This window comes from Triticum urartu, chromosome 3A (assembly GCF_056163025.1).
Source record: "Triticum urartu cultivar PI428250 chromosome 3A, HENAU_Tu73, whole genome shotgun sequence".
Taxonomy (NCBI): domain Eukaryota; kingdom Viridiplantae; phylum Streptophyta; class Magnoliopsida; order Poales; family Poaceae; genus Triticum; species Triticum urartu.
In genome coordinates, this window is record NC_141875.1 from 2,538,902 (window position 1) to 2,566,332 (window position 27,431).

A 27,431-nucleotide genomic window follows, 5' to 3' on the forward strand; every position below is an offset into this window, starting at 1 on the left:
CACTTAAGGAAATTAACAAGCACAAACTATATCACAAGATATGGAAATGTAGGAACAACTAAGCAATTCAACTAGCACAAGATATAAGTGTGAGTTCCTCGCGGGTATAGCCAGTTGGGTGCTACTCCGTATTTGGAAATTTAGGAACAATGCATGCTTTAAAGCATGTGACTAGCTCATAAACGTATGAGTCCGGTGGTTGTCTTAAGGGGGGTCCGGCTCATGCACACGGCGGGCCTGTCTCCATCGACAAAGTATAGGCAACTCATTTGTTCATCTCAGTTGAATCCATGTTAATTGGACTATTTTTAGATTCTGTGTATTCTGATGGTGTGCTCCAACTCGTCAAACTAATTAATAATCTTCCATGCAAACTTAGGGGTGGCCAAGCCCCATTCTTTAAATACGGATTAGGCACACATGTGGATGCCCCCACCTATTACCTATATATGATCCACCTCAACACACTCTCTCTTTCTCTCTCTCCAAAAACACGAATGCCGGACGGAAGGAGACAAACTCGACATGAACTCGAGCACACGAATATTTGCGGCGACATACGCCTCCCTGCGACGAACGCCATTCTTTCTTCTTGTATTCGACTCACGAACATATACATGGCGACTCACTCCAACTTGAACTCCAATGTGGCTCACCGCCCGCCCCGCGACATACACAGCACGCAGACTACATTTCTCATGGCACTACCACCTACACACACAACACACCTCTGTTAAGTAGTACACACGCCCACACACTAAGCAGCCGCCACTCTCGGCAACTAACTACTAACCCATGCATGCACTACCCATGACCTTATCTTCTGCTGGAATCTCTCTAACAGCCACACGACTTGGCTAAGTACCAAGGGCATGTACAATGATTGGTAAGACAGCCTTATCTTAAGTCTTGCATATAATTAAGAAATGACAAAAAGTATGTCTGCAATATTAGCGTTCTCTTCAATAATTAGCTATTCCTAAAAATATGATGAGACATATTGTGTTAAGAGATCATCTCTTAAATAAGAGAAGACAAGCCTTTTCATATGGTTCCTCTCTCCTCCATCTCAGCATTTATCCTACGTGGTACTCCTAAGATAACATCATTGTACATGCCCTAACAACAACCATGCATGGAGCCAACGAACTAACTACATGCACGAGCATAAACTGGCTAGCTCTCCGGCCTCTGCCCTCGTCATGGCTGGAAGACTCGGCTGCCAATGGAATCATGCATATGTCAAGATTAGTGCTAACACTGCTGGCCAGGCCGGCCACGAATACGAGGTTACCGTACACTACAAGTTAGTTTATTTTTTTAAGTTTTACTTAAACGGATAAAATATCGTTCGTTTGATGTAAATTATGTCCGAACTTAAGTAAATTCCATCGTGTTGGCATGAAATTCTTCCGGTTTGTTAAAATTCGGTTTAAAATATATGCGGACACGGTTGGATGACAGGCTCCCATATCACTGTCTGTGGACAAATACAATGTCCGTTTTAGGGGTCCGCTTTGGAGGTGCCCTTAAAACAGAATTAGGGATAGAGATCGCCATCGGAAATCTGCTACACAGCCCCCTCACTGTAAAAGCGGTTTTTAGATATTGGTGGATTTTGATAGAATTGATCTGAGTGATCACTACTAACCAGTCACCTTGCCAAAGTTAGTGGTGAGGTGTTTTCACCTATCGGTAGTGAGATGTTATGTAGCAGTGGGCGATGTCCTGGAACTCCTCCAAGCGGTGGCAATAGGGTCAAGGGGTGACGGGTATGAGCCGGGGCTAGGAATATGCCCATTTTTCCTGCTGTATCACCGCTAATGGATGCCGATATTTAACCGTTGATGAGTGTGAAACCCGTCAGTAAGCGCCCAGTGATTAGTTTTATAGTCGTTACCTTTGATCCAACCTTAATTTCTGTTATAGTGGGAATATAGTTAGGTTGCCCCGGTTGGCTTTTCCAAGAAAAATACTCAATAACATATGGAGTGTAAATTACATCTTGTAGCCATGATGTAGCCAATGGATGTCCTTGTAGGTATATGTGCTCCTTGGTAGCTTCCCATAGACCGGAGGGGGCACCCACTGCCAATAATTATTGGGCTCCCAGATTTAGCAAGTGGTCTGCTTCCTTTCATGGCCACCAGCTCCCTATAAGACTCCGTCGCCACCGGCCGCCGTCCTTTCGTGGCCACCAGCTTCCTTTCATGGCCACCATCTTTTCCAAGAAGTCCATGGATGCACACGCTCCCCCTGCAGCTGCAGCAGCTCCTCTAGACCTGTCTCTCACGCTGGCCCCCATGTCTCCTAAGGCTGTTCTTCCTTCTAACCGCTGCCGCCGCCGCGGTGGTGGGAGCGGGAGATCGAGACTCTTTTCTTGCCTCTTCTGCGAGAGGAAATTCCTCAAGTCGCAGGCGCTAGGGGGCCACCAGAACGCCCACCGTAAGGAGAGGGTTGTCGGCACCTGGAACGCCCACCTCTATCTCCCTGACCACCCTCGTGCCCCGGCACCGGCCACCGCAACGGCGTACCTTGATGATGACGATGACGACGACAAGCACCAAAAGCTTGATCTTAGCCTCAAGCTTTAATTAGCTCTAGCTCATGTGTATGCCGTACAGCACGTACGGGGCTAGCTAGCTCCATTGGCAATTGCTATACGGTTTGTACACTGCTAGTTTCCTGCAATGAGTTAATTTCCTCTATATACTCTAGTATGAGCATGACTTGTCCCCCATGTATATCTCAAGGGTTTCTCACTCTTGGTTTCGAAAAGCAAATGACTTTGTTCGTCTTTCTGCTGCATGGTGCCATGCCAGAGATCGATAAGGATGAGAAATACGATTTCTTTCTGAAACGGAACATATCCAATGTCATGCTTGTATATTAATTTTCAATTCGTGAAATATTACTAGTTATTCAATTTGTTCAGATGTAATACTATATTTTGTTGTACATGCATATTAATTTTGAGTATGTAGAGATCTTCCTCTGAATTGTTATATTCCAAGGACCTCTTGTGGGAAAAACACTGCTCGTCTCTACGCCTTCTTGTTCTGACCCCTTTATGTGCCACACGGACATGAAGATGTTCAGCTATTTGAGCTCTCTATGTTGCTCTGTATATTGATGATATGTTAACAAGTGAAGCTTTCACCTGATGGCATATTGCACATGGCTCCGGCCGTTCAACTATCTGATGTGAGACACGACCAAAGGCAACTGCCGAAAGGAGCTGCCTCCACTGGATACAGTTTTTGGCAGTTCGTGGAAAACCCCGTGAAAGACAATCAGAACTTGGGCGGGCTAGCGAAATAATCCTCTAGAGGTATGCCCTTCTCAGGCGATTTCCCAACTCATCTCTCATATACTTCAGTGACCCGTCACGTCTAATGGGTGGTCAAACAATCAATAGAGCATCATCCTGCTACTTTATGCGATTTCACCTTGTTAAACTCTTTTTTACATGTTTGACTTAGGCATCTGGATGAGGCTAGCAGTTTGATGTCCTTTTAGAGCATAATACAGGAGTGATCATGGGTTCAGGTGTACTCACCTTAACCAAGGAAACCGTATATATTCAGCTCAAACATGTCAGAAATGAGCATGTGTTTGTTTCTGTAACTTATGAAAACTTATAACTATATTTTTGCTAATTTTATTTCGGAAGTGGATTCCCGTGTACCGAGGTTCCCTAAATCAGTTCCGTCATTTAGGTGTGGTACCTCTCCGAGCAAATTTATTCATGTCTCGGTAGCAAACACATCCATGTGGTCCCTGTTTTCGGATCAACAATAGAGCAACAACGAGTGGAATATATTGTGACTGGAGTTGAACTAACTAGAAATAAGATGAAGCTAACACCAAACCAAATCCCATGATGTGCTAATAAATTAGCACTGCCTTGCAAGAGGCCAAGAGCACTGCACAGTCGAATGTACTGTTGAACTGCGTGGAAACTTGAAGTGTGTCTGGCCAGGGCACGGTCTTTAGGGCTTCCTCGGAAGGAATTGACTCGCATATAGGAGTGTGGAGGCATATAGGAGTAGTACCAGGAGTACTCTTTTGTGTGTGAGACGCATCAACTTTAGGTGATGTTTAGGTTTTCTTATTATGTGCCGACATGCATATGCGGTTCTCTGCAATCGGACGTAACACTACTAGTATTATTATATTTCGTCCAACTAGCCTTCATTAAAACTTAATTACTTTGTTGGTCCCTTGAAAAGCTGATTTGCATCTCTGAGAAGGCGTGGCCCCTATTTATATTGGCGCTTTATGCCACACCATTCTTAATTAGTTTTGCTAATAGTTCAGACGAATTATTTGATCGCACAACATGCTACCTCCCTCCTGATTTATTAGTCCTTCTCGTATTTAGGATCATATTTTTGCCATGATTTTATCTAATAAAATATAAGTTATACGTAGCAAAAGTAATATAATTAAAAACAATGTTCAAATATGAACCCAACGATATAAATTTTTAGCGAGATGCATTAACATTTTGTTAGTTAAATCTATCAAAATTTAGCATATAATACAGAGGGGGGGCAATAAACCAGAACAGAGATAGTACGTGGTACGTGTTCTCTTGGGGCATAGTGGATGGACACCGGACAGTCTTGCGCCCGTGATGGAGACCTGACAGGCACCTGGGCCAAAAAAAAGCTTGCAGATACTGTGCCTGAAGTAAGGTGTGTCTTGGCGACGCCTAGACAAGGTAGCGGCTGATTTACGTGAAACCGTACGTGCACGCATGCTTGCAGCAGCAGGCGTCGCACGTACTGCACAAGAGTTTGGCTGTTTGCTCACATTGTTTGTACTAAATGATCCTTTCAAAAACTTAAATTTATTAAATGAATCGGGCCCTCGATATATATGCCAAACCGTTTGGCTACACTCATATAGGTAATTTAACCAAATACCCGAATCATTTGACTACAATAAGTGTGTGAGTCACTCCAAACGGTTTGATTACACTCACACACTCAGATGATAAGTCGTCTTATAGCTGCACCAAACCGTTTGACTACACTCATACACTTGATGTAACCAAACATTTTGGACACATTGCGTGTATGAGTGTAGTCAAACGATTTGGCATATATGGGGGGCCAGATTCACAAATAAGCATTAAAAGTGGTTAGTGAATGGATTGAAGGGAGTAGTTTTTTTCTTTTCATCGAAAACTATCACAACACTAGTCACTAGGACAATTACATGATGATGCATGGTCGTCGACGTAAGCACTATTGCTCTACTAGCCAGTGAACTGTTAAAGATCTCCAGATCTTTTTCCCTTTGACGGTAATGATCTGCACTTCTGCATGTAGTAGCCACGATCGAGGTAGCTTCCGAGGGAGCTCCCGGCGGCACATCACAATAATGCCAACCTCCCTGATTTAGCAAGTGGGGGCCTGCCTTTCATGCCCATGGCATCGTCCACGTACTTCGTGTCTTGCTTTGATGCTAAGGTTCGTTCTTCAGTCTACACTACGAGTACAAGCTAATACAAATGTGTGCATGGAGTCGAGCTGATCAGCAAAGAGTTTTGTTTTGGTGAAAAATGGACAGATGCCATATGTTAAGTAGCACAAGACCTTAAAAATGCTTTTTTTAGAACTAAGAAATCACATCAAATAAATTGTGAAATTGAACATCGTCTTTTGAAATAAATCCACGTAAATCTAAAACTTTCAACTCCAATGGACCAAGGAATTTAACCTTGCTTGGTACACCCAATCCAAGATAGTTGTTTTTTGCTTGCCAAGATCTATTTTGGCGAGATCTACCCCCACTAGATTTTGTTTGTGGGTCCACTCCACAGCCCTATGAATAACGCATGATGAGAACTGATGGTCGACAAGGATCACTACTACCAAAACTACTTTAACCACTGTAGACATGCTGGACCTCCAAGTCCAAGTTCCTTTGTCGTTAGCGCGCTGCAGCCGTTGGGGCACACTGTGCTGCTTGTAATAATTAATGCGACTGCCACATTTAGGAAGTTGTAGGCTTCCTTTCATGGCAGCTATAACAAACTTGGCCACTCAAAACCCACTGCATAGCTCCACACCACCTCCATGGAGGAAGGTGGAGGTACGGTCGTCCGGCCGGATGGCCATTCATCTCCTATGGAAGCAGCTTCGCCTGCGGTGGCGGCGGCAGGCGCTGCTTCTCTGGATCTGTCTCTAACACTGGCCCCTATGTCACCACCACCACCACCACCACCTTCCTCCTCTTGTTGGGCTGCAGCAGATGTTGTTCTTCCTTCTTCTACAGGCGCCGGTGGCAATTACCATGGCCATGGTGGTGGGAGGCTCTTCTCGTGCCTCTTCTGCGACAAGACCTTCCTCAAGTCGCAGGCGTTGGGGGGCCACCAGAATGCGCACAAGAAGGAGAGGGCCGCCGGCAGTTGGAACGCCCACCTCTACCTTCCCGCGGCAGGGGCAGCCAACCAGCCGGCCGCCGCGGCGTCCATGCTGCCGCCGACCTCGCAGCCCGCACGTACGCCTACTAGCAGGCTTGTCGACGACCACGAGCAGCAGCAGCAGCAGCAGCTTGATCTTAGCCTCAAGCTCTAGCAAGCTAGCTAGGGTTCTGTAGTGTCAAGTCAACGCACATATACGTGCGTCTTTTTCCTCCTTAGATCATCTAGCTTGAGCGTGGGTGTGTGCACTCAAGTATCTGTGGAGGCAACTTCTGTCGATCATTGTTAATTTGCGTGCACTACTCGCATGTTGTCCATTTTACTTTGCTGAATTTTGCCCCGACTGGCTTTGCAAAAAGGAGTAGCTCATTAACGCATGTTGAACGACATTGATATAAGAATATATCACTACCCAACTGTTACTACACCTCTGTAGCCATGATAGATCTGCCTCCGTGTTCCTCTGTGGGTGTTCCTGTGCGTGGTTGGCTATAGCCGGCGGAGGCCCACACCTGTTGGCTCGCAGTAGTGCGGCTCCCAGATCTCGCAAGTGGTTGGCTTCCTTTCATGGAGATGGGATCTTGCATTGTGCTCCGGACATGTGTCCAAGTATCTGTTGGTCCAGGAGAGACGGGGTCCGACCTGCTAATGCTGGCACTTCTCCATGTTAGTTGTCGAAGTGTGATTGTCCCCGGTATATCTGGTGTGTTGTTGGCTATTTGGAAGCTTAGGAAAAACACATGCTCTAAGCATGACTAGCTCATACACGTACGGGTCCGGTGGTTGTTTTAGGGGTGGTCCGACTCATGCATGCGGTGATCCGGGCATCTTCAACGCTAGGCGCTAAGGTGGACGCTAGGAATAATTTCCAGTCCGATCGGCAGTTACGCCCTTGATTCCTGGCGTTCGGAGCCGCAGCAACGCAAAGAAAGGCAGCGAGCGCTTGCCTCTTTTTTCCCCACGAGATGAGGCACAAGCGTTGTTTCCCACACATATTTAGCGCCCATGGTTAGCGCCAGCGTCGAAGCAGATAATGCTTGGGGATTTTTAAACCTTTTGCTATTTATTTTTTGGGCAATACTGGGCGCCGGTGCGCCGGCCGAAAGTTTCGGCCGGTCGCACCCTAGCCGCCAGATGCCACTAGCCCTGGGCGTTGGATATATAGAAAAAGAAAACGATTCTCCCTGGACATTATCTTCCTCCTGACGCATCTCGCCCTCGCGCGGGTCCCTGTATTTCACCGCCTCGTGCAGCTTTTCCCAGCGCCGCGCTCGCCTTCCACTTGCGCTGCCCGGGCTCGTCCTCGGCCTCATGCTCGCCGGCAACCCGCTCTCGCCGACGCATCCTTGGGCCGCCCGCGCTCGTCCACGGCCTCATGCTCGCTGGCAACATGCTCTCGCCGATGCATCCTTGGCCGCCCCACGCTCGTTCTCGGCATCGTGTTCACCGGAAACCCACGCTCGCCGCCGCATCCTTGGGCGACCGTGCTTACCGGCCATGGCAACCCTGGTGGAGATGGCCGCAGCACCCCGTCGTCGAGCTCGCGCTGTACCTCATCCTCAATTTGCTGGTCACTACAAAATAAACCATGGGTCATAGCAAAAAATTAAGACAGTTCCAGCAAAAAATCACTTCACCTCGCCGGTGATGCCCATCCCCCTCCCTCGCCCTCCTGTAGAAACAAATGGCGACGACTCTGTGGTCTCGCAGCAAAGGACAATTGTAGCAAAAATTGAAGCTTGTTCCAGCAAACCAAAAAACGGTAGTAGCAAAATTTTCAGAAATTAGACGGCGTCCCAACAAACCGAACCCTGGTGGTAGCAAAAATTGAAGCTTGTTCCAGCAAACCAGAACACCGGTGGTAGCAAAGATGCAAAGTTGAGGGCTGGTTCCAGCAAATCAAAAAGGCGATGGTAGCAAAAATTGACGCTGGTTCCAGCAAAATACAAAAGGGTGGTAGCAAAAAATACAAAAGACGACGCTAGTTTCAGTAAAACCAAAACGCTGATGGAAGCAAAATTTTGTGCGGGTTCCAGCATCTAGCCACCATGGTGGTAGCAAAGATGCAAAGTCGAGGGCTGGTTCCAGCAAATCAAAAACACGGTGGTGGCAAAAAACGACACTGGTTCCAGCAAAATACAAAACGGTGGTAGCAAACACATACAGAACAACGCTAGTTTCAGCAAAAAAACAGAACGCCGATTGAAGCAAAAATGTGTGCGGATTCCAGCACCTGGACGCCATGGTTGTAGCTCTTGCCAACATCCACAGGCTGCCGCTGTAGCTGGAAGCACCACACCTCCGCTCGCCGACAGTCGTCCTCTACGCACCTCTGCATCTTTGTTTGTGCTCCTCCGGGGTCGCTCGCTCGCCACACACCTCTTCCGCCGCCGGCGAGCTGTTTATTTGGAGGTAGATCATGAGAGGGAGAGGACGCGGGGGAAGAATGGCTGTGTGGCTGGGAACGCAAGAATAGTAAGAAAGGATAAGAAAGAGGAGTAGTTGGGGTCAGTAGATTAAAAAGCGGTGGGGTCAGCAGATAAGGCCGCACACGGGCCAGACGATCTGCTGCAATCGAACGAACCGCGCGTGACCGGCGCAACGGTTCGGCCGGTGCCCCGACCAGGAATGTTTCCCTTATTTTTTCTGTTTAAGCACCTAGATAAGCGCCTACCATTGTACTACATGCTCTTAGGTGCATAGACGTGTGAGATACCAGAAAACTGGATAAACTATCATTCATACATACAATCTACTCCCTAGACCTTCATACATAAAATCGTTTTACCATTTTTATCCTATTTTTTCTTTATTTTTCTGTATAGGTCTTTTCCATCTATTTATTCTATTTTATTATTTATTTGCTTTTTTTTGTGGGTGAATTATTTATCTTCATTTAACTTCCTTTTTTATTCATAGAGTATATTTTCTATGCATGTTCAAAATCAAAAATGTTTTTTGGTTTCGCTAATTACCTGGACACTGAATTTTTATCAATAAAAGAGAAAGGAGAATGAAGATCTATGCGACTAATACTGATAACCCTAGAGCAATCTTGGTTGGTATTACAACTGTAACAATTCTTATTTTTTTTTACTATGAGCTCAAAACTATTTATTTATTGCATGTCGGAGTGATTTTCGGTGATATATTGTAGAATGTAGACTTCGACTTTGTAGCCTACACGTGCATATCCACGAGATCACCGAGGTTCAAGATAAGTGCACGATAAAATGATGGTTTGGCGAAAGGATGCGACAAGTGATCACATTAATTTTGTTAATTACGGTGGACCCAGCCAAGACTCAATGCAAGTAGTAATTGTTCCTCTAAGGCTTGTCATAGTGGGAGTAAGTTTGGTCATGATGGGAGTAACTTAGTTAATAACATAATGCACTCCAGGGCAAGTTTGCTTCTGTGGCAAGCTTTTAGTGAGGAGAGATACATAACACAACCAAGGTAAAATGAGTCTACATCTAAATAAATGAAGGGCTGCATTGTATCACACATATGTCACTACCCACTATGAAGGTAGTAACATAGACTCGTAACGTATGCATGTTACTAGTGTAAGTTATCTCCCACTATGACCAGCCTAATTTAGCTAGTAACATAACATACCGCAACACAAATTTGCCTATTTGGTAAGTAGTTAATGAGGAGAGAGATGTTTATGGTAACATAATATGTTACCGTAACATAACACACACCAAGGCAAAATGAGTCTACCTCTGAATAAATGAAGGTTTGCATGATACTACACATAGTTAATAGCCATTATGAAGGTATAGTAACATAGACTAGTAACATATGCATGTTACTAATCTAAGTTACTTCCCACTATGACCAGCCTAACACCAAGTATAAAGTGTCTCGGGGCATGTGCATTGGTTTGGGTAGATGGTGTCTTGGAGTAGCATTTCATATCATGCATAGACACCACTATGTAACTAGGGCTAAAGAAAGGCAGATCGTGCTTGCATTTCCTAATTACCTGTTCCATGTCAAGTGCTGTCATTTTCCATCAAATTTGCTAGATTGACAGATCGCAAAAAATTCACCGACTCCAGAATTTAATATAGTAACTATTAAAGATAACAACAATTTGCGTGTGAAATAGTGCTAGGGAAAAACAAATGATGTAATATCACAAAAATTGATAGGCTACTCTTAAATAACATTTGTTTTAAACAAAACACGATTATATGAACTTATCAAATACTGAGCCTAAACATTTTTCACCTGAAGATAAAAATGTCATGTTTCATGCACACATGTTACAAACACCATTATTACGTGAACATGAACAATTAAAGCATGCATGTCCATGACGAAAATTAATGAATGAGGGACCTACTAAATAAAAAATAAACTAGCAATGGAACCAAGTGCGGATGAGAACACAATTAAACAATATTGTAAAAAAAACTTTAGAACGAGTCAAGGTGCTCCAGTAAAAAAAACACGTATAGAATTTTTGGAAATAGAAACGAACATATAACATATTGTGCATGTGAGTGGCCTGTATCTTAGATGAATGTGACACTTTTTATATTTTTATATGGTTCTGAGTTTTAGATGAAATGTGGTTGAATTAAATGTCCCAAACAAAGATTTTAATAAATAATATTAGTCACAACAAAAAATATAGTGGTGAATATTTTTTAGTTAGGTTGTATAGCCAAAATAAGACATACTTATATAACTAAATGAACTAAAATAAAAGTCATTACTATACAATATCTGTTTTAGGAAGGCAGGCAGGCATGCACGCACGCACGTATTTGATAGCATTCATATGAGGAAGGATAATTTTAGGTCGGTCCAATACCACAAGTGTGATGATGGGTGCATCATCTTCGACAAGGGCTGAAGTGATCTTGTCGATATGAATGGTCTTGCAGTTGGTAAAGTTTTTCTTTTTGCTTTCAGGGCCAGCACCCTTGGCGATCTTCAGCTCAAGCTGGTTCTCAACAGCCTGACTGAGAAGACATCAGAGTTGAACTACAAGATATATGCGCTTGCTTTTTAATAGATTTTGTGGAAAAATTATCTTGCGACCAGTGATGCTTTTACGGGTTTTGTTATGTACTCTTTCTGTATGTAACCCGAGTTATCAGCGACGTCCATGCCCAACACACTAATGTGAATATACAAGCGATGTCGCCAGGCAGCGCCAGTGATGACCCCTTTTATCAGTGGCATGATACTAGGGCGTGGGGCTAGAGTGCTACAAATGAAGTATTTCGAAGGCCGCTAGTAAGGCTGGCTTTTCTGCACTAGTGACCCGTCCCCTACAGCTCCGCTGGTGAGCCCATGGATCAACCTCCCCTACGGATGCTGCTCCGGCGGCTAGTGGCGGCAAGGGGGATCTCGATGCCTCGACTCCAGTTAGTAGTGTAGGTTACTGTTTTAGACTCCTCACATGGGTAGCGCTAAGGTAGACAACAACACTTCATCTTCGACATGATTTTTTTTACTGTGATCCTCCTCGAGTATGTCCTTCGGAATGGAGTCGACGGAGCTCTGTTCTAGATTTCTGTCGTCTTCTTGAGGCAGCAAGGTAACGATTTCTCGTCATGTGTTTGCGATGGTGAGATCTTGTGTCAGGTGCTACATATTGATTCAAGGGTTCAATGACGATGGCGAAAGTGATTTTAGAGCACTGGTCCTTAGGGGCATGGGCACAAAGATTTTTCGTCCGTCGTCGACATGGTCAGGTCGGCTTCATTAGGGGAGAGGCGATAGAGGCACATAGATGTCTCGTTCATTCTGACAACGATAGTAGTCGTTCCGTGGTCCAAAAACCTCAATATAAATTTCATTATGTTTCGGGTGTTTTGTACATTGGTAAGTTTTTATAATAGATTTGGACCTGTTTTAGAAAAAGAAAGAACCGCGATGCTCCTGACGACCTGACCTGACTTGTATTCGCCGGACTAGCACGCAAAAGTTTGCGACCATGAGCGCGCAACAAAAGACTCTGGCCCGGCGAGGCAAATGATCGGCGCCGATGGTCATGGGCACTGGCTACCGCCTACCTGGAGACCGGCGGTTAGGGACACTACCTACCTGGAGGCCGCACCAGCGGTCAGGGACACACAGCGGTCAAGGACACTAGCTACCTGGAGGCCGCAGATGGGCACTCACGTCGTATTCAGTGCATCTGTTGTGCATGTTAACACGGCCAACAACCTGTACAAAGCAAAATGTTCAACAAACACCAACACCAAAGATTCCCAGCCTAGCTAGCAACATCCCGCAATCAGCACTAGACCAAGTTAAAGCAGAAAACAAGAGTGAGACTGCGAATCATGTACCAGTACCAGCCAACAGATGGGTGAGGGCCAAAATTACCTTTACCTTAGTCCCCAAACAGTTAAAAGAGGAAACATCTGCTGCATTAGGCATTCAAAGTGCATCCACATAAAACCGAGTGATTGATTTCCCGTCTAGTTGCATATGCCACGACCGACCTACCAACCAACAAATTGATAGGTTCGCATGGACCATCCTCACTGGGGATGCACAAGGTATACACCAACAGGCAGGTTATGTAGGCACCCGGCCTTCTCACTTCACCAAGGACACACACAAAAAAGGTGTTAGTGTTATCTGCTAACCCACCACCCATTTACCGAATTCGCCACACACCTTACACGCAGCAGGAGAACGGCAACTCTTTCGTACACAGACGGTGCGGCATCACCAACATGCATGACTTTCTTTCCACCCAGCACGGCACATCCATCAGCAACTGACCCATTCACTGCTACCGCTCTGCCTGCACGGCCACTTCTATCCTTCAGCATCTGCGCTCTGACAAACCAAAGATTGTAAATAGTCTTTGTAGTACATGACATGGATTCAGAGAATACAACAATATGCTGTTTTAATGTATTATTATTATTAATAATAAATAAATAGCATTCCCAGTAGTCTTCCTATTGACTGAACTCTGATGACAGGTTCTGTTTCAAAAACTTGACATTTTTGTTTGTTTACTGGTAACTACCGATAGTATATTTTGCCTCTTCTTTCAGGCAGCCTGCAACACAAACAGGCTTACTAATGCTGCTATGGAATAAGCACAACAATAGTTGGACAAATGACAACAGAAACCCACTTGTCACTGACTTAGGATAAACATGAAATGGTGGCCTGATTCTTGTGTAGACAGAACATTTGTTGCCTCTTGCTTTCTTCATTCACATCACAGGACAGTTCGCCCAGAATTTCTGCCTACCAAATTAATCAAAGTTTCCTCACAAGGCTCTCATCATTTCTGGCACTAACGTCAGATTTTCTCAATGCACATGTGTGTCCATTGCTTCAATCATAATCTACAGCACAGTAGCGCATCTACCTTCATGCTGAATTTAGAAAAATATTCTAGCAGTTAACTTCTTGTGAGCTAAGCATATAAACAATTATACAATTTGCCTATCGTGGATACAAAATGGAGCAGTTACAACATAGACTTAGATTGTACAATATATAGATAGCTCGTTCAGAAAAGATTGTAGTTACATTAAAACAAGCATATGTTTGCATTTATTTTGCTGGTCCTGTGCATAGCCAACACAATCCTTGATTACAAACACAAAAACACTTCATCATGCATAGTGCATTTCCATGTGAATTTAAAAGATATATAGACAGATTGCAGTATGATCTCTGGCAGCTAAGTGTTCCTCACCTAAACTAGCTCTAAGCTATGTGTTATAAGTGTGGCCCATGCCCATCCTAGACTGACCTAAAGGGGACGGGTTCATCCCTTCCGTGAAGAGTGCACCCCCAATATGAGATACACATGCTCTACTGCCAGTACGTCCCTCTCACATCTCTACACTATGCAACAAGGGAAGCTTTTTTATTTTTTATTTTTTATTTAGAAAAGGAGGATTGCAATAAGGGAAGCTATAGAGATTAATTTACATTATTCTTACCTCGCCATTATTCATGCTCTTTTCATCTCCTGGAGCTACTTCATAGTTGTCATATGGACCATCTACCCTGAAAACAAATCATTAGAACTTATTGTCCGGGAAAAAAAAATCAACGAGTTTCCGTATCAAACTAGAAAAATGTCAAAATGTTCACGGGGCGTCAGATTTGTATGGACAAATGTATGCCGTCGGTCAATCAGCTGATAATGAAAAAACAATTTTCTTTAGAAATTCAGATTTCAAACAATCTTATGTTTAAAAGAAAAAACTACTCACATCTGCCACACTGTTTTAAAACATCTTTCTCTGTTGTTGTGAATCTTTTGTCATCATCAAATGAATCCATATGTCGTCCTCTTTAACGAAAGTTGTGTAGTGGCCGGAATTCAAAGTTTTCCCCTCATGAGTGACGACTGCAATTAAACCATATATTCCAGTGCCTTCCCTAGTTTTTGACAACTGCAATGATGATTTCCATCTAAATGCAATTGCCATATAATCGATTTCCATAATAAAACAAAAAAATTGTGTTGTTACCTTCCTCTTGCCCTGTATCTCGGATTTGTGTACCTTCCAGCACTGTCTGTGCATGTCAAGTCGAGAAGGGAATCCTACTTTTTGGTAGGAACTTTTTTTGTGCAAATTTATTAGATATTGTATAGATAAGCACCTATCAATTTAGAAAAATAACGTGGGGCAATAACAAGGAAACTAGAAGAATACAACTTACTTGCAATGTTTTTATTGCTCGCACGGCTTTTCCCTCATGTATCACACGTTGAAACTGGATAGTCAAGTATCTGAAAAAAATAATGTGTACATTATTTGTGAATAAATTATAACCTATCATCTATTTTACACGGTAGCAGGATACGAGGAAGTGGGTATGGATATGAAGAGTTTCTCCTCTATACAACGAGCATGAATGAAAGTACTATAATATTTTTACGGTGGCAACTTACTGATTTTTGAGTTTGCTAAATGCAAAACCTGTAGAAAAAGAAAACACGGGAATCATATGCAAGCACATGTATAGCATGAATATGCAGGCACAAAAACCACCATCAGCGACTTACTTTCTCAAGCCCTTGGTCCAAGTCATCAATTTGACCGTTGACTGCACAATTCAGCTGATAAACGGTTCTGGGTATTTTTTTCACCTTAAGTAGTGGAAAGGCATAAAAAATATAGTGGTGCACAAAGAAAACATATGTGTGTGAAATATATACAATGTGAGTGAGAAAGAAAGAAAGATGAAAACATGCTTATCATTTCGATTCCAAAAATCGCCCTCGCAGGATCCAAAACAGAACCCCTGTACAGAAAATTTGGTATCAGATGTAATGAATTATAAACATTGTCTCGAAACGAATCTAACGAATCAAGATATCCTCTTGTTCCGGTATAAATAGTAGCTATCTGCTCTTCCACTGGGAGTATAGATGGAATAGCAGCAAATAGCATATTTCTATCCTTCATATCCGTAGAAAGAAATCTCATCTCCAGGTAACTCCATCTTTTTCAGCTCTGCTCGCTCACTTTTGAAAGGCGTAAAGCGTCTGTAGGTGGCTTTTCAAGTCCGCTATCAAATCCCAGGGCTCAACCCTGGACAGGCGGTGGAAACTACCAAGCTGCCGAGTTCCTTCGACATGGTTCTCTTGACGTGCCCTACTATACTCTACTTGTTCACCTGTGTCGGTTTGATATCTTATCTTTGGGATAGGAGCAACCAAATCGCTACCCGCTAAATCCAAATGTGCTTAGCCGCTATTTAAGCTGTCCGAGACGGAGCTTAACCTGAGTCTCGGTTAAGAACGGCGATGATCTACATGGAATGAAAAAGTGCGTATGTCTCCCTTTTATTACTCGAATGCCGTTGCACTAGGAAACATGCGCTGCCGTTTCCTTGTTTGCAAGCCATTTTGGAGCTCTAGAGTACTTACTATTGACAGTTGATGACGGCATCGAGTGAAACTACTTGAATAAACTGGAAGTTTTCAACCAAGTACTCTTGAAATCGCTACCCCCAGGGATGGAATTTGGCCTGGAGCCGAGTAAGTAAGGACTTTGCCACTAAGTTTCATTTCAGATCAGTCAATAAATAAAAAAAAGACCTTTCTTGCTCGACGCCACACTATGCTCTGCTTCAACAAATGAGAGTTTTCGGTGGAACCGTGAACCACGCGAGCTGGTTAGTAAGAGTTCTTAAAAGTTCTCAACTCAAAGCCCAACCGCCAAAAGGATGCTACAATGTTCGAAATTATCAACTTAACATGCCCCCTTACTTCCTTAGTGACCTCCCACTACTTCATCTACCGAAATGATTAGGCAGATCTCGTTTTTTCTAGCATTAAACTTGCTCATGATCCTTTATAGAACAATCCTTAAACATTTCTGGAAACCACACTGGATCAGTATCGCAGTGCTTGTCAATCATTTCATCCCCTACAATATCGACAAGTCCATAAGCTTCGGGCGTATCTTTGTTTGCTTCTTTTCCACCAAGGACAGAAGTTTAAGGAGAACTGTAGGTCGATGGCTACCTAAGGAAACTCCGATTCGATCCCCCCCCCCCCCCCCCTAGAATTATTTTAAAACAGACCTTTCTTCTCTTCTAAGAATGCTTGAGAGAGTCTCAATCATATGGGAAAGGCACTCTGTCATATCATGCCAAATATATATTTAAAAAATTAGTATTCAATTTATAAAATAAAGTGACTCCAATTTTCTTAGTAAAAGGAGTGAAAGTTAAAAAATCCCAGAATAAAGAAGAGCACAACTGCAACAGATTTCCAGGGGTTGGCTTAAAATATTAGTGGAACTAGAGACTTCGCATGGTATTAGTCTACTACTACAGGTTGATCTGGAGGCCTAGCTGTAGGCCTACTAATGACAAGTGTGGACAGGCCAAATTGGTCGCCATAGGATATAGTCAAACTTATGGAATTCACTATGATGAGACGTTTGCTCCAATGGCAAAGATGAACACCGTAACTTTGGGTGGAAATTGCACCAATTAGATGTCAACAATTGGTTGGTAATGTTATTTCCATCCATCTTCTATTCATAGAACTTTACACCTCCATCGTATTAGTTGAAGTTGTTAGAAGGTAGCTGTTGCTTATAGAGACCATCTTCTGTTTCTTGAATATCTCGATACACCTGGCGTAGTATCTGCTCAAATTAGAGGAAGTATGTATTATTATTAGCCTTGATGCACCAAATACTTTGTTTTTATAAAACTAGTACTGCCCAGGTGAAAACAGTTTGACAAAAGAATAACACAAGAGATGGCGCGTGCACATGCTGACCTTGACAAATTTCCTCGGACGAAAAGGTTTATCATCGTCTCCAAGTCATGCTATAACGTCATGGAGGGAATTTATTAGTTCATGCAATGAGTGAGCAACATTTGGATTTCTTGAACCTTTTGAGTATCTAGAAAGGCTCGGAGGCGTGCGCTGGACAGGCTGCAGCGACCAACGTGCACCCCATGCGCACCCGCGCCAAGGAGGGCATCGTGCAGCCGAACACGCAGCTTGCCGACTACGTCCTGTTCACCGAGGAAGAGGGGCAGTTTCCATGTCTGCTAGCTGCAGAAGAGCCAGCGTCGTACAACGAGGCGAAGATTGAGAAGGGTTGGTGCGATGCCATGGAAGAGGAGATGCGGAGCATCAACGACAACCGCACCTGGGAGCTGTGCATGCTCCCACCTGGGCACCGCGCCATCGGTCTGAAGTGGGTGTACAAGCTGAAGAAAGATGCCCAGGGGGCCGTGGTAAAGCAGAAGGCGAGGCTGGTAGCCAAGGGCTACGTCCAGCGACAAGGGATCGACTTCGAGGATGTGTTTGCACCGGTTGCACGCATGGACTTGGTGCGGCTGTTGATCGCTCTTGCCGCTCACCATGACTGGCAGGTGCACCACATGGACGTGAAGTCCGTGTTCTTGAACAGAGACCTGCTCGAGGAGGTGTACGTGCAACAACCGCCGGGATACGTGAAGACCGGTGAGGAAGATAAGGTGATGCGCCTCCGCAAGGCCCTATACGGACTGCGCCAAGCTTCAAGGGCGTGGAACGCCAAGCTGGACGACAGCCTGAGCACGCTCGCTTCGAATGCTGTCCATAAGAGCACGCCGTGTACCGGCGGGGCACGGGAAGTTCACTGCTGCTTGTTGGGATTTATGTGGATGATCTCATCATCACCGGCGTGAGCATGGAAGAGATCACAAGTTTCAAGTTGCAGATGACCAAGCTGCTTCGTATGAGTGATCTGGGTAAGCTCGGTTTCTACCTGGGCATTGAGATCCACCAGGAGCGTGATCAGATCACGCTCTGCCAGACAGCATATGCCAAGCGGCTGTTGGAGCGGGCTGGGCTGGCAGACTGCAACTCCCTCAGCACACCAATACAGCCAAGACTGAAACTGAGCAAGGATGGCGTCGAGGATGCAGTGGACGTCACGTATTACCGGAGCATCATCGGAGGTTTGCGGTACCTGACGCACACAAGGCCAGACATAAGCTTTGCGATGGGTTATCTGAGCAGGTTCATGGAGGCCCCTGCTGCAGATCACAACACCGCGGTGAAGAACCTGCTGCGCTATATAGCGGGAACGCTGGAGTATGGATGCGCATTTAAGTGCAGGAATGGCGAGCCGAAGCTGACAGGGTTCAGTGACGCCGATCATGTCGGGGATATTGTTGATCGGAAGAGCACGACTGGTACCAACTTCTTCCTTGGTGAGAGCCCCGTTAGCTGGCAGTCGCAGAAGCAACGAGTGGTGGCCATTTCCACGTGTGAGGCCGAGTATGTTGCAGCCACTACTGCTGCGTGTCAAGGGATTTAGCTGGCACGGCTCCTTGGCGAGATGCTGAACGTGGAGACAGTGCCGCCAAAGCTCTTCGTCGACAACAAATCGGTGATCTCTCTGTCAAAGAATCCTGTCTTCCACGAGCGGAGCAAGCACATCGACATCCGGTACCACTTCATTCGGGAGTGCGTGGAGGAAGGGAAGATAGACATCGACTACGTTCGAACCAATGATCAACTGGCTGATACTCTGACAAAAGGACTTGGACGACTGGCGTTCCAGGAGCTGAGGAGGAGGATCGGCATGACTGAAGTTCTTAGGAAATAAATCAGCAATGACGAGATTAGGGGCTGATTTGTTGACAACTTAATCTAGTCGTTGGTAGCAGTAGCTTAGCAGCTTTCTTTTCCTTGTTTTCAGTTAAGTTCAGTTAGGCACAAGCCGCGTCTGTGCGTGCCGTGCATGTAGGGCTAAGGACCCGGTCTAGGTGCTTGTGGGATGGCGCGAGCGTGAGCCAGATCGTGGCGCCGAGGTAGGATCTCTACCGGCCACTTCTTCTTCTTTGTAAGTCATATGAGGGAATGAAAAACGGAGAAAAGTCGCAATGTATTACGCGACGCAAAAACCAAGTGTTCTTCTCTGCTTGAGCTTCTTCAGAGAGCGAGAGAGCGAGAGAGAATTCTGACAGATCTAAGGAGAAAAAAACGCACTTATATGTGCGTTGACTTGACACTACAGAACCCTAGCTAGCTTGCTAGAGCTTGAGGCTAAGATCAAGCTGCTGCTGCTGCTCGTGGTCGTCGTCAAGCGTGCTAGTAGGCGTGCGGGCGGGCGGCCAGGTCGCCGGCAGCATGGACGTCGCGTCCGCAGGAAGGTAGAGATGGGCGTTCCAGCTGCCGGCGGCCCTCTCCTTCTTGTGTGCGTTCTGGTGCCCTCCCAGCGCCTGCGACTTTAGGAAGGTCTTCTCGCAGAAGAGGCACGAGAAGTGCCTCCCACCACCACCGCCACGGCCATGGTCATCGCCACCGGCGCCTGTGGAAGAAGGTAGAACGACATCTGCTGCAGCCCAAGAAGAAGAAGAGGAGGAAGGTGGTGGTGGTGGTGGTGGCACAAGGGCCAGTGTTAGAGACAGGTCCAGAGAAGCAGCTGCTGCTGTCGCCGCCACCGTAGGTGAAGCTGCTTCCATAGGAGATGAATGGCCGTCCGACCGGACCATACCCCCACCTTCCTCCATGAAATTGGTGTGGAGGTGGAGCTATGTAGTAGTTGGTTTAGAGTGGCAAAGTTTGTTAGCTGCCAGGAAAGGAAGCCTAGAACTTCCTAAATGTGGGAGTCGCAGCATTGCAAGCAGCACAGCAGGTCACCTGCTGTAGCGCGCTAACGACAAAGGACATTTCATGGACTTGGAGGTCCAGCATGGCTACAGCAGTAAAGCAATTTTGGTAGTAGTGATCCTTGTCGACCATCAGATCTCATCATGCGTTATTCATAGGGGGACTCACAAACAAAATCTAGTGGGGGTAGATCTTGCCGAAAGGCAGACAAGCAAAAACCAACTATCGTGGACTATGTGTAGCTAACAAGGTTAAATTCCTTGGTCCATCGGATTTGAAGTTTTAAATTTCGGGATTACTAAATATCAGTCGATTGAGACGTAATCAAGTCTTAGTCGATGCTATATTCATGACATCTCAGGTGAAGATTCGTACAAATCCTTTTTCTTTTTATGTGTTATGTCACTTGACTGAGACTTGGTTACTGAGATCTAGCCATACCCTTTAGATTTATGTGGATTTATTTCAAAAGATGCATGATCTTCAATTTTTCAATTGATTTGATTTGATTTTTCAGTTTCTATAAGGGCATTTTTTTAAGGGCTTGTGCTACTTAACATAGAGTATCGGACCTTTTTTCACAAAAAGAAAACACTCTTTGCTGATTAATTCGTCTGCATGCACACATTTGTATTAGCTTGTACTCGTAGTGTAGAGTATAGACTGAAGAACGAACCTGAGCATCAAAGCAAGACATGAAGTACGACTGTACGAGGCGATGCCATGGGCATGAAAGGCAGGCTACCGCTTGCTAAATCAGGAAGGTTGTCATTATTGTGATGTGAGACCCCCCCCCCCCCCCCCTCCCACGGGGCGCCGGCTAGCCGTGCATATATCAGAGGAACCTCGCTCGATCGTGGCTACTACATCACTAGTGCAGAACCGGGCAATAGCACCGGTTCGTAAGGCCCTTTAGTGCCGGTTCGGTAACCGGCACTAAATTGTGGGCACTAAAGCCCCCCCCCCCCCCCCCCCCTTAGTACCGGTTCAGCACGAACCGGTGGTAAAGGGCAACCACGTGGCACGAGTCAGCTCTGTGGGCGCGTAGGACATTAGTACCGGTTAGTAACACCAACCGGTACTAAATGTTTGGGTGTGTTTTGGTTTTATTTTTTATTTTTACTTTAATTTTGTGTTTTCAATTTAATTTAGTGATTGTTTTACATTATAATGAGTTGTTAAATCATTAGGTTAATGTACCGCAGATTAGTTTGACTGGATGCGTGGATCCTAGCTAAGTCATCAAGTATATGTCATATCCATATTATATATACTTGATCACCTACTTAAGTGATCGAGGTAATATGGATATGGCATATACTTGATCACTTAGCTAGAATCCATCCAGTTGAAACTAATATGCAGTTTCTTTCATAAATGATATAATAACTCATCATCATCATCATCATATTAATATAAAAACTCTTGCATCATATATATCATTACCAACGGTTTTCATAGCAAAGATATCATCGAGTTCAACATGGTAATGATATTATAAGCGTTCATAACACCACAAAAGCAAATCACTCTTTGAGATTAAGTTCAGGACGAAGAACGCGGACATGAGAGGACAAGTACTAAGATCATGAACTAGCTAATTAATCACTCATGCTGCTCTCTCTCAGGTAAAATAGCATAGAACATGTATAGCTTTGCTGATTCATCATATTGGAGCATACAGATAAACCTGTCTCCTAATTGTGGGTTGCGCTTCTGATTGCTGCCCCCTAATACTTCTCTGTGATCATTCACAATTTTGCTCCAGTCTTTTACTATTAAGCATGTCTACATATCTGCACAAATCATTGCCGTTAAAGCGAAAATATCTGGAGATCTTTAACAGTTCGTTGGCTAGTAGAGTAGTAGTACTTCATGTCGACGACCATGCATCATCATGTAATTGCTGGTCAAGTCTGTAATTTAACTTTGCAAGAATCAATTCTTCCACGACAGGAGCAAACACATCGAGGTGTGCTATCATTTCATCCGCGACTGCATCGACGGCGGCTCTATCACAGTCTAGTTCTTCGGCTCCGACAAGCAGCTTGCGGACATCTTCACCAAGGCTCTGGGTCGAGCACGTCTTCACCAGCTTGGTGAGAAGATCCACATCGAAGTGAAGTGATCAAGACGCTGCTGGCTTAGGGGGAGAAATGTTGAATAATCCAACCGTGTTTAAAAGCGGTGTCATGACATCCATTTTCCGATGCCATGGCAGCATTTCTGGATCAGCTGCCATGGCAGCGCTTTTTGGTTGCCACGACAGCTCTTTTTTGTCAAGTCATTTTATGTTTTTCGGTTAGTTAGTTTAGCTCGTCGGCTCAACTACTTGGAGACTCTCTCATGGCACGCACAGCTCGTTCGTGGGATAGCACGGATCTGTAGGAGATGTGGGCACACAATCAGTTGTAAGCCAAATAAAAGGTGGAGACATTAGTGAGAACATTTGCTATCTTATACAACGCAAAAACCCTGTCTGCCTTGTGAGTGAGAGGAGAGGAACTACGGCCAGCGAGTTCAGGCCAACATAAGGCAGATCTAGCAGGGCTACAGAAAATGGCCGTCCATGAAAATGGTGGGGAGCTATGCAGTGGGTTTAGAGTGGCCAAGTTTGTTAGCTGCCATGAAAGGAAGCCTAGCACTTCCTAAATGCGGGAGTCACATTAATTATTGCAAGCACCACAGTGGGCCTCAACGGCTTTATCGCACTAACGGCAAAGGACTCAGGGGCACGGCATGCCTACAGTGGTAAAGCGACTTTGGTCATAGTGGTCCTTGTCGACCATCAGTTTTCATCATGTTAACGACAAAGGTGTACGAACTCTAGCATCAAAGCCAAGACATGAAAGGAATGGTACCACTTGCTAAATCCAGGAGGTTTGAATTATTGGGAGTGACCCTTGGCCGTCAGCTAGCCATACATATATAAATTAGAGGAACCTCGGGAGGTAGCTCGATCAATCGTGCTACAACGTATCTGCAGACCGTTGCTGCGAAAGGGAAAAATATCTGAAGATCTATAACAGTTCGTTGCTAGTACTGCTCCGTGTCCACGACCATGCATATCATCATGTAATTATCCCAGTGAGTAATGTTGTGTTAGGTTCTGATGAAAACAAAATAAACCGCCAATTTTTAAGGTGGGGAAAGACTTCATGTTGCTTCACAAAATAAACAGCCAAATTCGTGCGGTACCTGCGACGTGCAGTGCTGCGACACATATGGTTTCACGTAAAAGAGCTGCCTACGGATGGATCAATCGTGTCCCTGTCAGGGCATCGCCAAGACACACCTCACTTCAGGCGCATGTATATCTCCAAGCTTTTTTTTTTGGCTCTCAAGTCTCCATCACGGGTGCAAGAGAGTTCAATAGTCCATCCACTGTGCTCCAGGAGGACATATAGTTCGTTCAAATAGTCAATCACCACGATTAGCAAAACTAATCACCATGCATGGATGTGCTACTCCCTAAGTTTCTAAATAAAAGACCTTTTAGATATTTCACTATAGACTACGTACGAAGCAAAATGAATGAATCTACACTTGAAAATATGTCTATATACATCTGATGCGGTTCATAGTGCAATCCCTAAAGGGTCTTACATTTAGGAACGGAGGAAGTACTATGCATGCATGGATGATCAACATGCTTGCAACTGATCCCACACAATTGGTGCAACTGATCCCACACAATTTAGTCGAACGACTAAAAATAGCAATCAGTGACTTGTAGTGGGATCTGTCTACATAAGATATATTGATTGGGGCCATACCCCCTACGACACACCAGTATCATTGGCTACACTCCTCCAATTGTCAGAGATGCAAATCAACTTTTTAAGGGACCAACAAACTAGTTAATTAATTGCTAATGAAGGCCAATTAGGACAAAATATAGTAATACTAGTAGATGCATGTCGGCACATAATAAGAAAACCTAAACATGACCTAAAGTAGATGCATCCACACGCAAAAGTGTACTCCTAGTACTGCTCGTATATGCATCCACACTCCGACTGGCCAGACACACTTCAAGTTTCCACTCAGTTCAACAGTATACATTCGACATCTGCAGTGCTCTTGTCCTCTTGCAAAACAGTGCTGATTTATTAGCACATGATGGGATTTGTTTTGGTGTTAGCTTCATCTTATTTCTAGTTAATTTAACTCCAGTCGGGATATATTCCACTCATTGTTGCTCTATTGTTGATTCGAAAACAGGGACCACACGTATGTCTTTGCTGCTCCCTCCGATTCAAAATAAGTGTCATGACAACTAACCACGACACTTATTTTGGATCGGAGGGAGTACCATAAATGAACGAATTTGCTCGGAGAGGTACCACATCTAAATGACAGAACGGATTTAGGAGACCTCGGTACACGGGAATCCACTTCCTTCATAAAACTAGCAAAAATGTAGTTGTAAGTTTTGAATCTTTGATACTTTACAGAAACAAACCCATGCTCATTTCTGACATGTTTGAAAACGAGGAAAGGACGGAGCTGAATATATACGGTTTCCTTGGTTAAGGTGAGTGCACCGGAACCAATGATCACTCCTGTATTTTGCTGTAGAAAGACATCAAACTACTAGCCTCATCCTGATGCCTAAGTGAAACATGTCAACAGAAAAATGAAAGAGAAACAAGGTGAAATCGCATAAAGTAGCAGTATCAGGCTGTACTGATTGTTTTACCACACATACCGTAGGAGAAGTACAAATGTCTTTGTTGAGCAGAGTCAGTTATGATACACTAGTACATAACAAGCCATCTCTAGCGGTTCAATAATCTCTATGTGCCAGTTTTACCAGCCATTAGACATGACAGGTCACTGAAGTGTATGAGAGATGAGTGGGGAAACCGCCCGAAAGGGTATACCTCTAGAGAATTATTTCGCTAGCCCGCCCGGGATGTTATTGTCTCTCGCGGGTTTTTCTACTAACTGCAAAAAACTGTATCTGTCGGAGGCAGCTCCTTTTGGCAGCCACCTTTAGTCGTGTCTCACCTCAGATAGTTGAAACCATCGGAGTCACATGCAAACATGAGATCAGGTGAAAGCTTAATTTGTTAACATATCATCAATATACAGAGCAATAGAGAGCTCAAATAGCTAAACATGTTCATGTCAGTGAAGCACATCAAGGGGTGGCAAAAGAAGGCGTAGAGACGAGAAATATTTTTCCCACAAGAGGTCCGTGGAATATAAAAATTCAGAGGAAGATCTCCACATGCTCAAAATTAATATGCATGTATGAAAAGAATATTATATTACATCCGAATGAATTGAATAACTAGTTATATTTCACGAAGTTGTAAATTAATATACACGCAGGACTGTGAAAGATATCATATTTAGTCATCCATTGTTCTCTGGCATCGCGCCATGCAGCAGAAAGTTGAAGAAATTCATAGCTTTTCGAAACTAAGAGTGAGAAACCCTTGAGATATACATGGGGGACAAGTCATGCCCATACTAGTATAGAGCAAATTAACTCATTGCAGAAAACTAGCAGTGTACGGACTGTATAGCAATGGCCAATGGAGCTAGCTAGCCCCCTAATACTGTACGGCATACACATGAGCTGGAGCTAATTAAAGCTTGAGGGTAAGATCAAGTATTTGGTGCTTGCCGTCGTCATCTTCATCATTATCAAGGTATGCCGTTGCGGTGCCTGACACGGGGGCACGAGGGTGGTCAGGGAGGTACAGGTGGGCATTCCAGGTACCGACGACCCTCTCCTTCAGGTGCGCGTTCTGGTGATCCCCTAGCGCCTGTGACTTGAGGAACTTCCTCTCGCAGAAGAGGCAAGAAAAGAGTCTCGATCCCACGCTGCCACCACGGCGACGGTGGCAGTCGCCAGAAGGAAGAACAGGCTTAGGAGACATGGGGGCCAGTGTAAGAGACAGGTCTAGAGGAGCTGATGCAGCTGCACGGAGAGTGTGAGCCTCCATGGACTTATTGGAAAAGATGGTGAGATGAGGAGGTGTGAGCTTCGAGTGGCGGCCGGTGGCGACCGAGTTTTATAGGGAGCTGGTGGCCATGAAGGGAAGCAGACCACTTGCTAAATCTGGGAGCCCAATAATAATTGGCAGCGGGTGCCCTCTCCAGTCTACAGGCAGCTACTAATAAGGATCATCCATCATGGCTATATTATGGCTACAAGATGTAATTTGCACGCCATCAGGTTAACTCGGAAAAGCCAACCCGGGGAGCCACCTGAAATACATTCCCACTAGACCAAATATTAAGGCTGCATGAAAGGTTACTACTCGGGGCGTCTAATGCCTGCACTAAGGGGACAGGGCATCGTTAACTATCAGTGGAGAAAAAAAATGGAAATTATAAAGAGCGAACGTAGCCGCTCTTGCTTTAGCGCATGACTTGGCAGGAACCATTGATGCGGTGCTCGTCCCGATCTCGCAAGCGCTACTCAATATTTTCGTATACTCTTTGGACACTCACATAGGTGAAGTCCTAGGCTCGACTCTATACGAGTGGGTATCTTTACTTACTGACATGGGTATATCTGCATGCCTACCAGCTTGGCTTCTCCTACATAAGGATTTCACTCTCTAGCGCCCAAATAGCAAGCCCAAGTATGAGCTCGGACTTTTATCAAAAGGGAGGCTCCCCTCCCCGATTTTCATTATAGAAAACCACATGTCTTAAGCTATAGGGAACGCTAAAACTAGGAACTACTAGCTGTTAGCAACTAGCAGGCACGTCTGAGCACGGATGATGGAGGTTTAGAGGGAGGAGGGAGGCAGAAAAGGGAAGGTACCACTTATTAAATCTGGGAGCTCTCGGCATTAGTTATTGCGAGTGGCATAAGCATCGAACGTCCAACACGGGCACCCTGCTCCCTGTGAGCCATGGCCAGCCACGGAACAC

General features: G+C 44.8%; 3 protein-coding genes and 1 pseudogene across 3 annotated transcripts; 2 read left to right on the plus strand and 2 right to left on the minus strand.

Annotated features, from left to right (window-relative positions):
- The first annotated feature begins 6,050 nt into the window (after nucleotides 1–6,050).
- LOC125542278 (uncharacterized) lies at nucleotides 6,051–6,774 on the plus strand. The gene has a single exon (XM_048705242.2). The coding sequence runs from the start codon at nucleotides 6,090–6,092 to the stop codon at nucleotides 6,588–6,590; it is 501 nt and encodes a 166-aa protein (XP_048561199.1). The 5' UTR covers nucleotides 6,051–6,089; the 3' UTR covers nucleotides 6,591–6,774.
- Nucleotides 6,775–7,478: 704 nt separating this feature from the next.
- Nucleotides 7,479–8,922, minus strand: LOC125542279 (uncharacterized). The gene is made up of 2 exons (XM_048705243.2): nucleotides 8,670–8,922; nucleotides 7,479–8,003 (listed from the first exon to the last, which is right to left on the minus strand). Exons 1-2 carry the CDS (start codon nucleotides 8,772–8,774, stop codon nucleotides 7,746–7,748), a joined length of 363 nt encoding a protein of 120 aa, XP_048561200.1. The 5' UTR covers nucleotides 8,775–8,922; the 3' UTR covers nucleotides 7,479–7,745.
- Nucleotides 8,923–18,600: 9,678 nt separating this feature from the next.
- Nucleotides 18,601–19,233, plus strand: LOC147977543 (secreted RxLR effector protein 161 pseudogene; annotated as a pseudogene).
- Nucleotides 19,234–19,951: 718 nt separating this feature from the next.
- LOC147977544 (uncharacterized) lies at nucleotides 19,952–20,459 on the minus strand. The gene has a single exon (XM_087516381.1). The coding sequence runs from the start codon at nucleotides 20,429–20,431 to the stop codon at nucleotides 19,952–19,954; it is 480 nt and encodes a 159-aa protein (XP_087372507.1). The 5' UTR covers nucleotides 20,432–20,459.
- Between the last annotated feature and the right edge of the window lie 6,972 nt (nucleotides 20,460–27,431).

Bases quoted from the DNA above. Each gene is read 5' to 3' on its own strand.
- LOC125542278 (XM_048705242.2), top strand. From the start codon at position 6,090: ATGGAGGAAGGTGGAGGTACGGTCGTCCGGCCGGATGGCCATTCATCT.
- LOC125542279 (XM_048705243.2), bottom strand. From the start codon at position 8,774: ATGCAGAGGTGCGTAGAGGACGACTGTCGGCGAGCGGAGGTGTGGTGC. The intron at 8,004-8,669 runs GTGCTGGAATCC...TGTAGTGACCAG, and splicing joins GCTACAACCATGGCGTCCAG to CAAATTGAGGATGAGGTACA.
- LOC147977544 (XM_087516381.1), bottom strand. From the start codon at position 20,431: ATGGAGGAAGGTGGGGGTATGGTCCGGTCGGACGGCCATTCATCTCCT.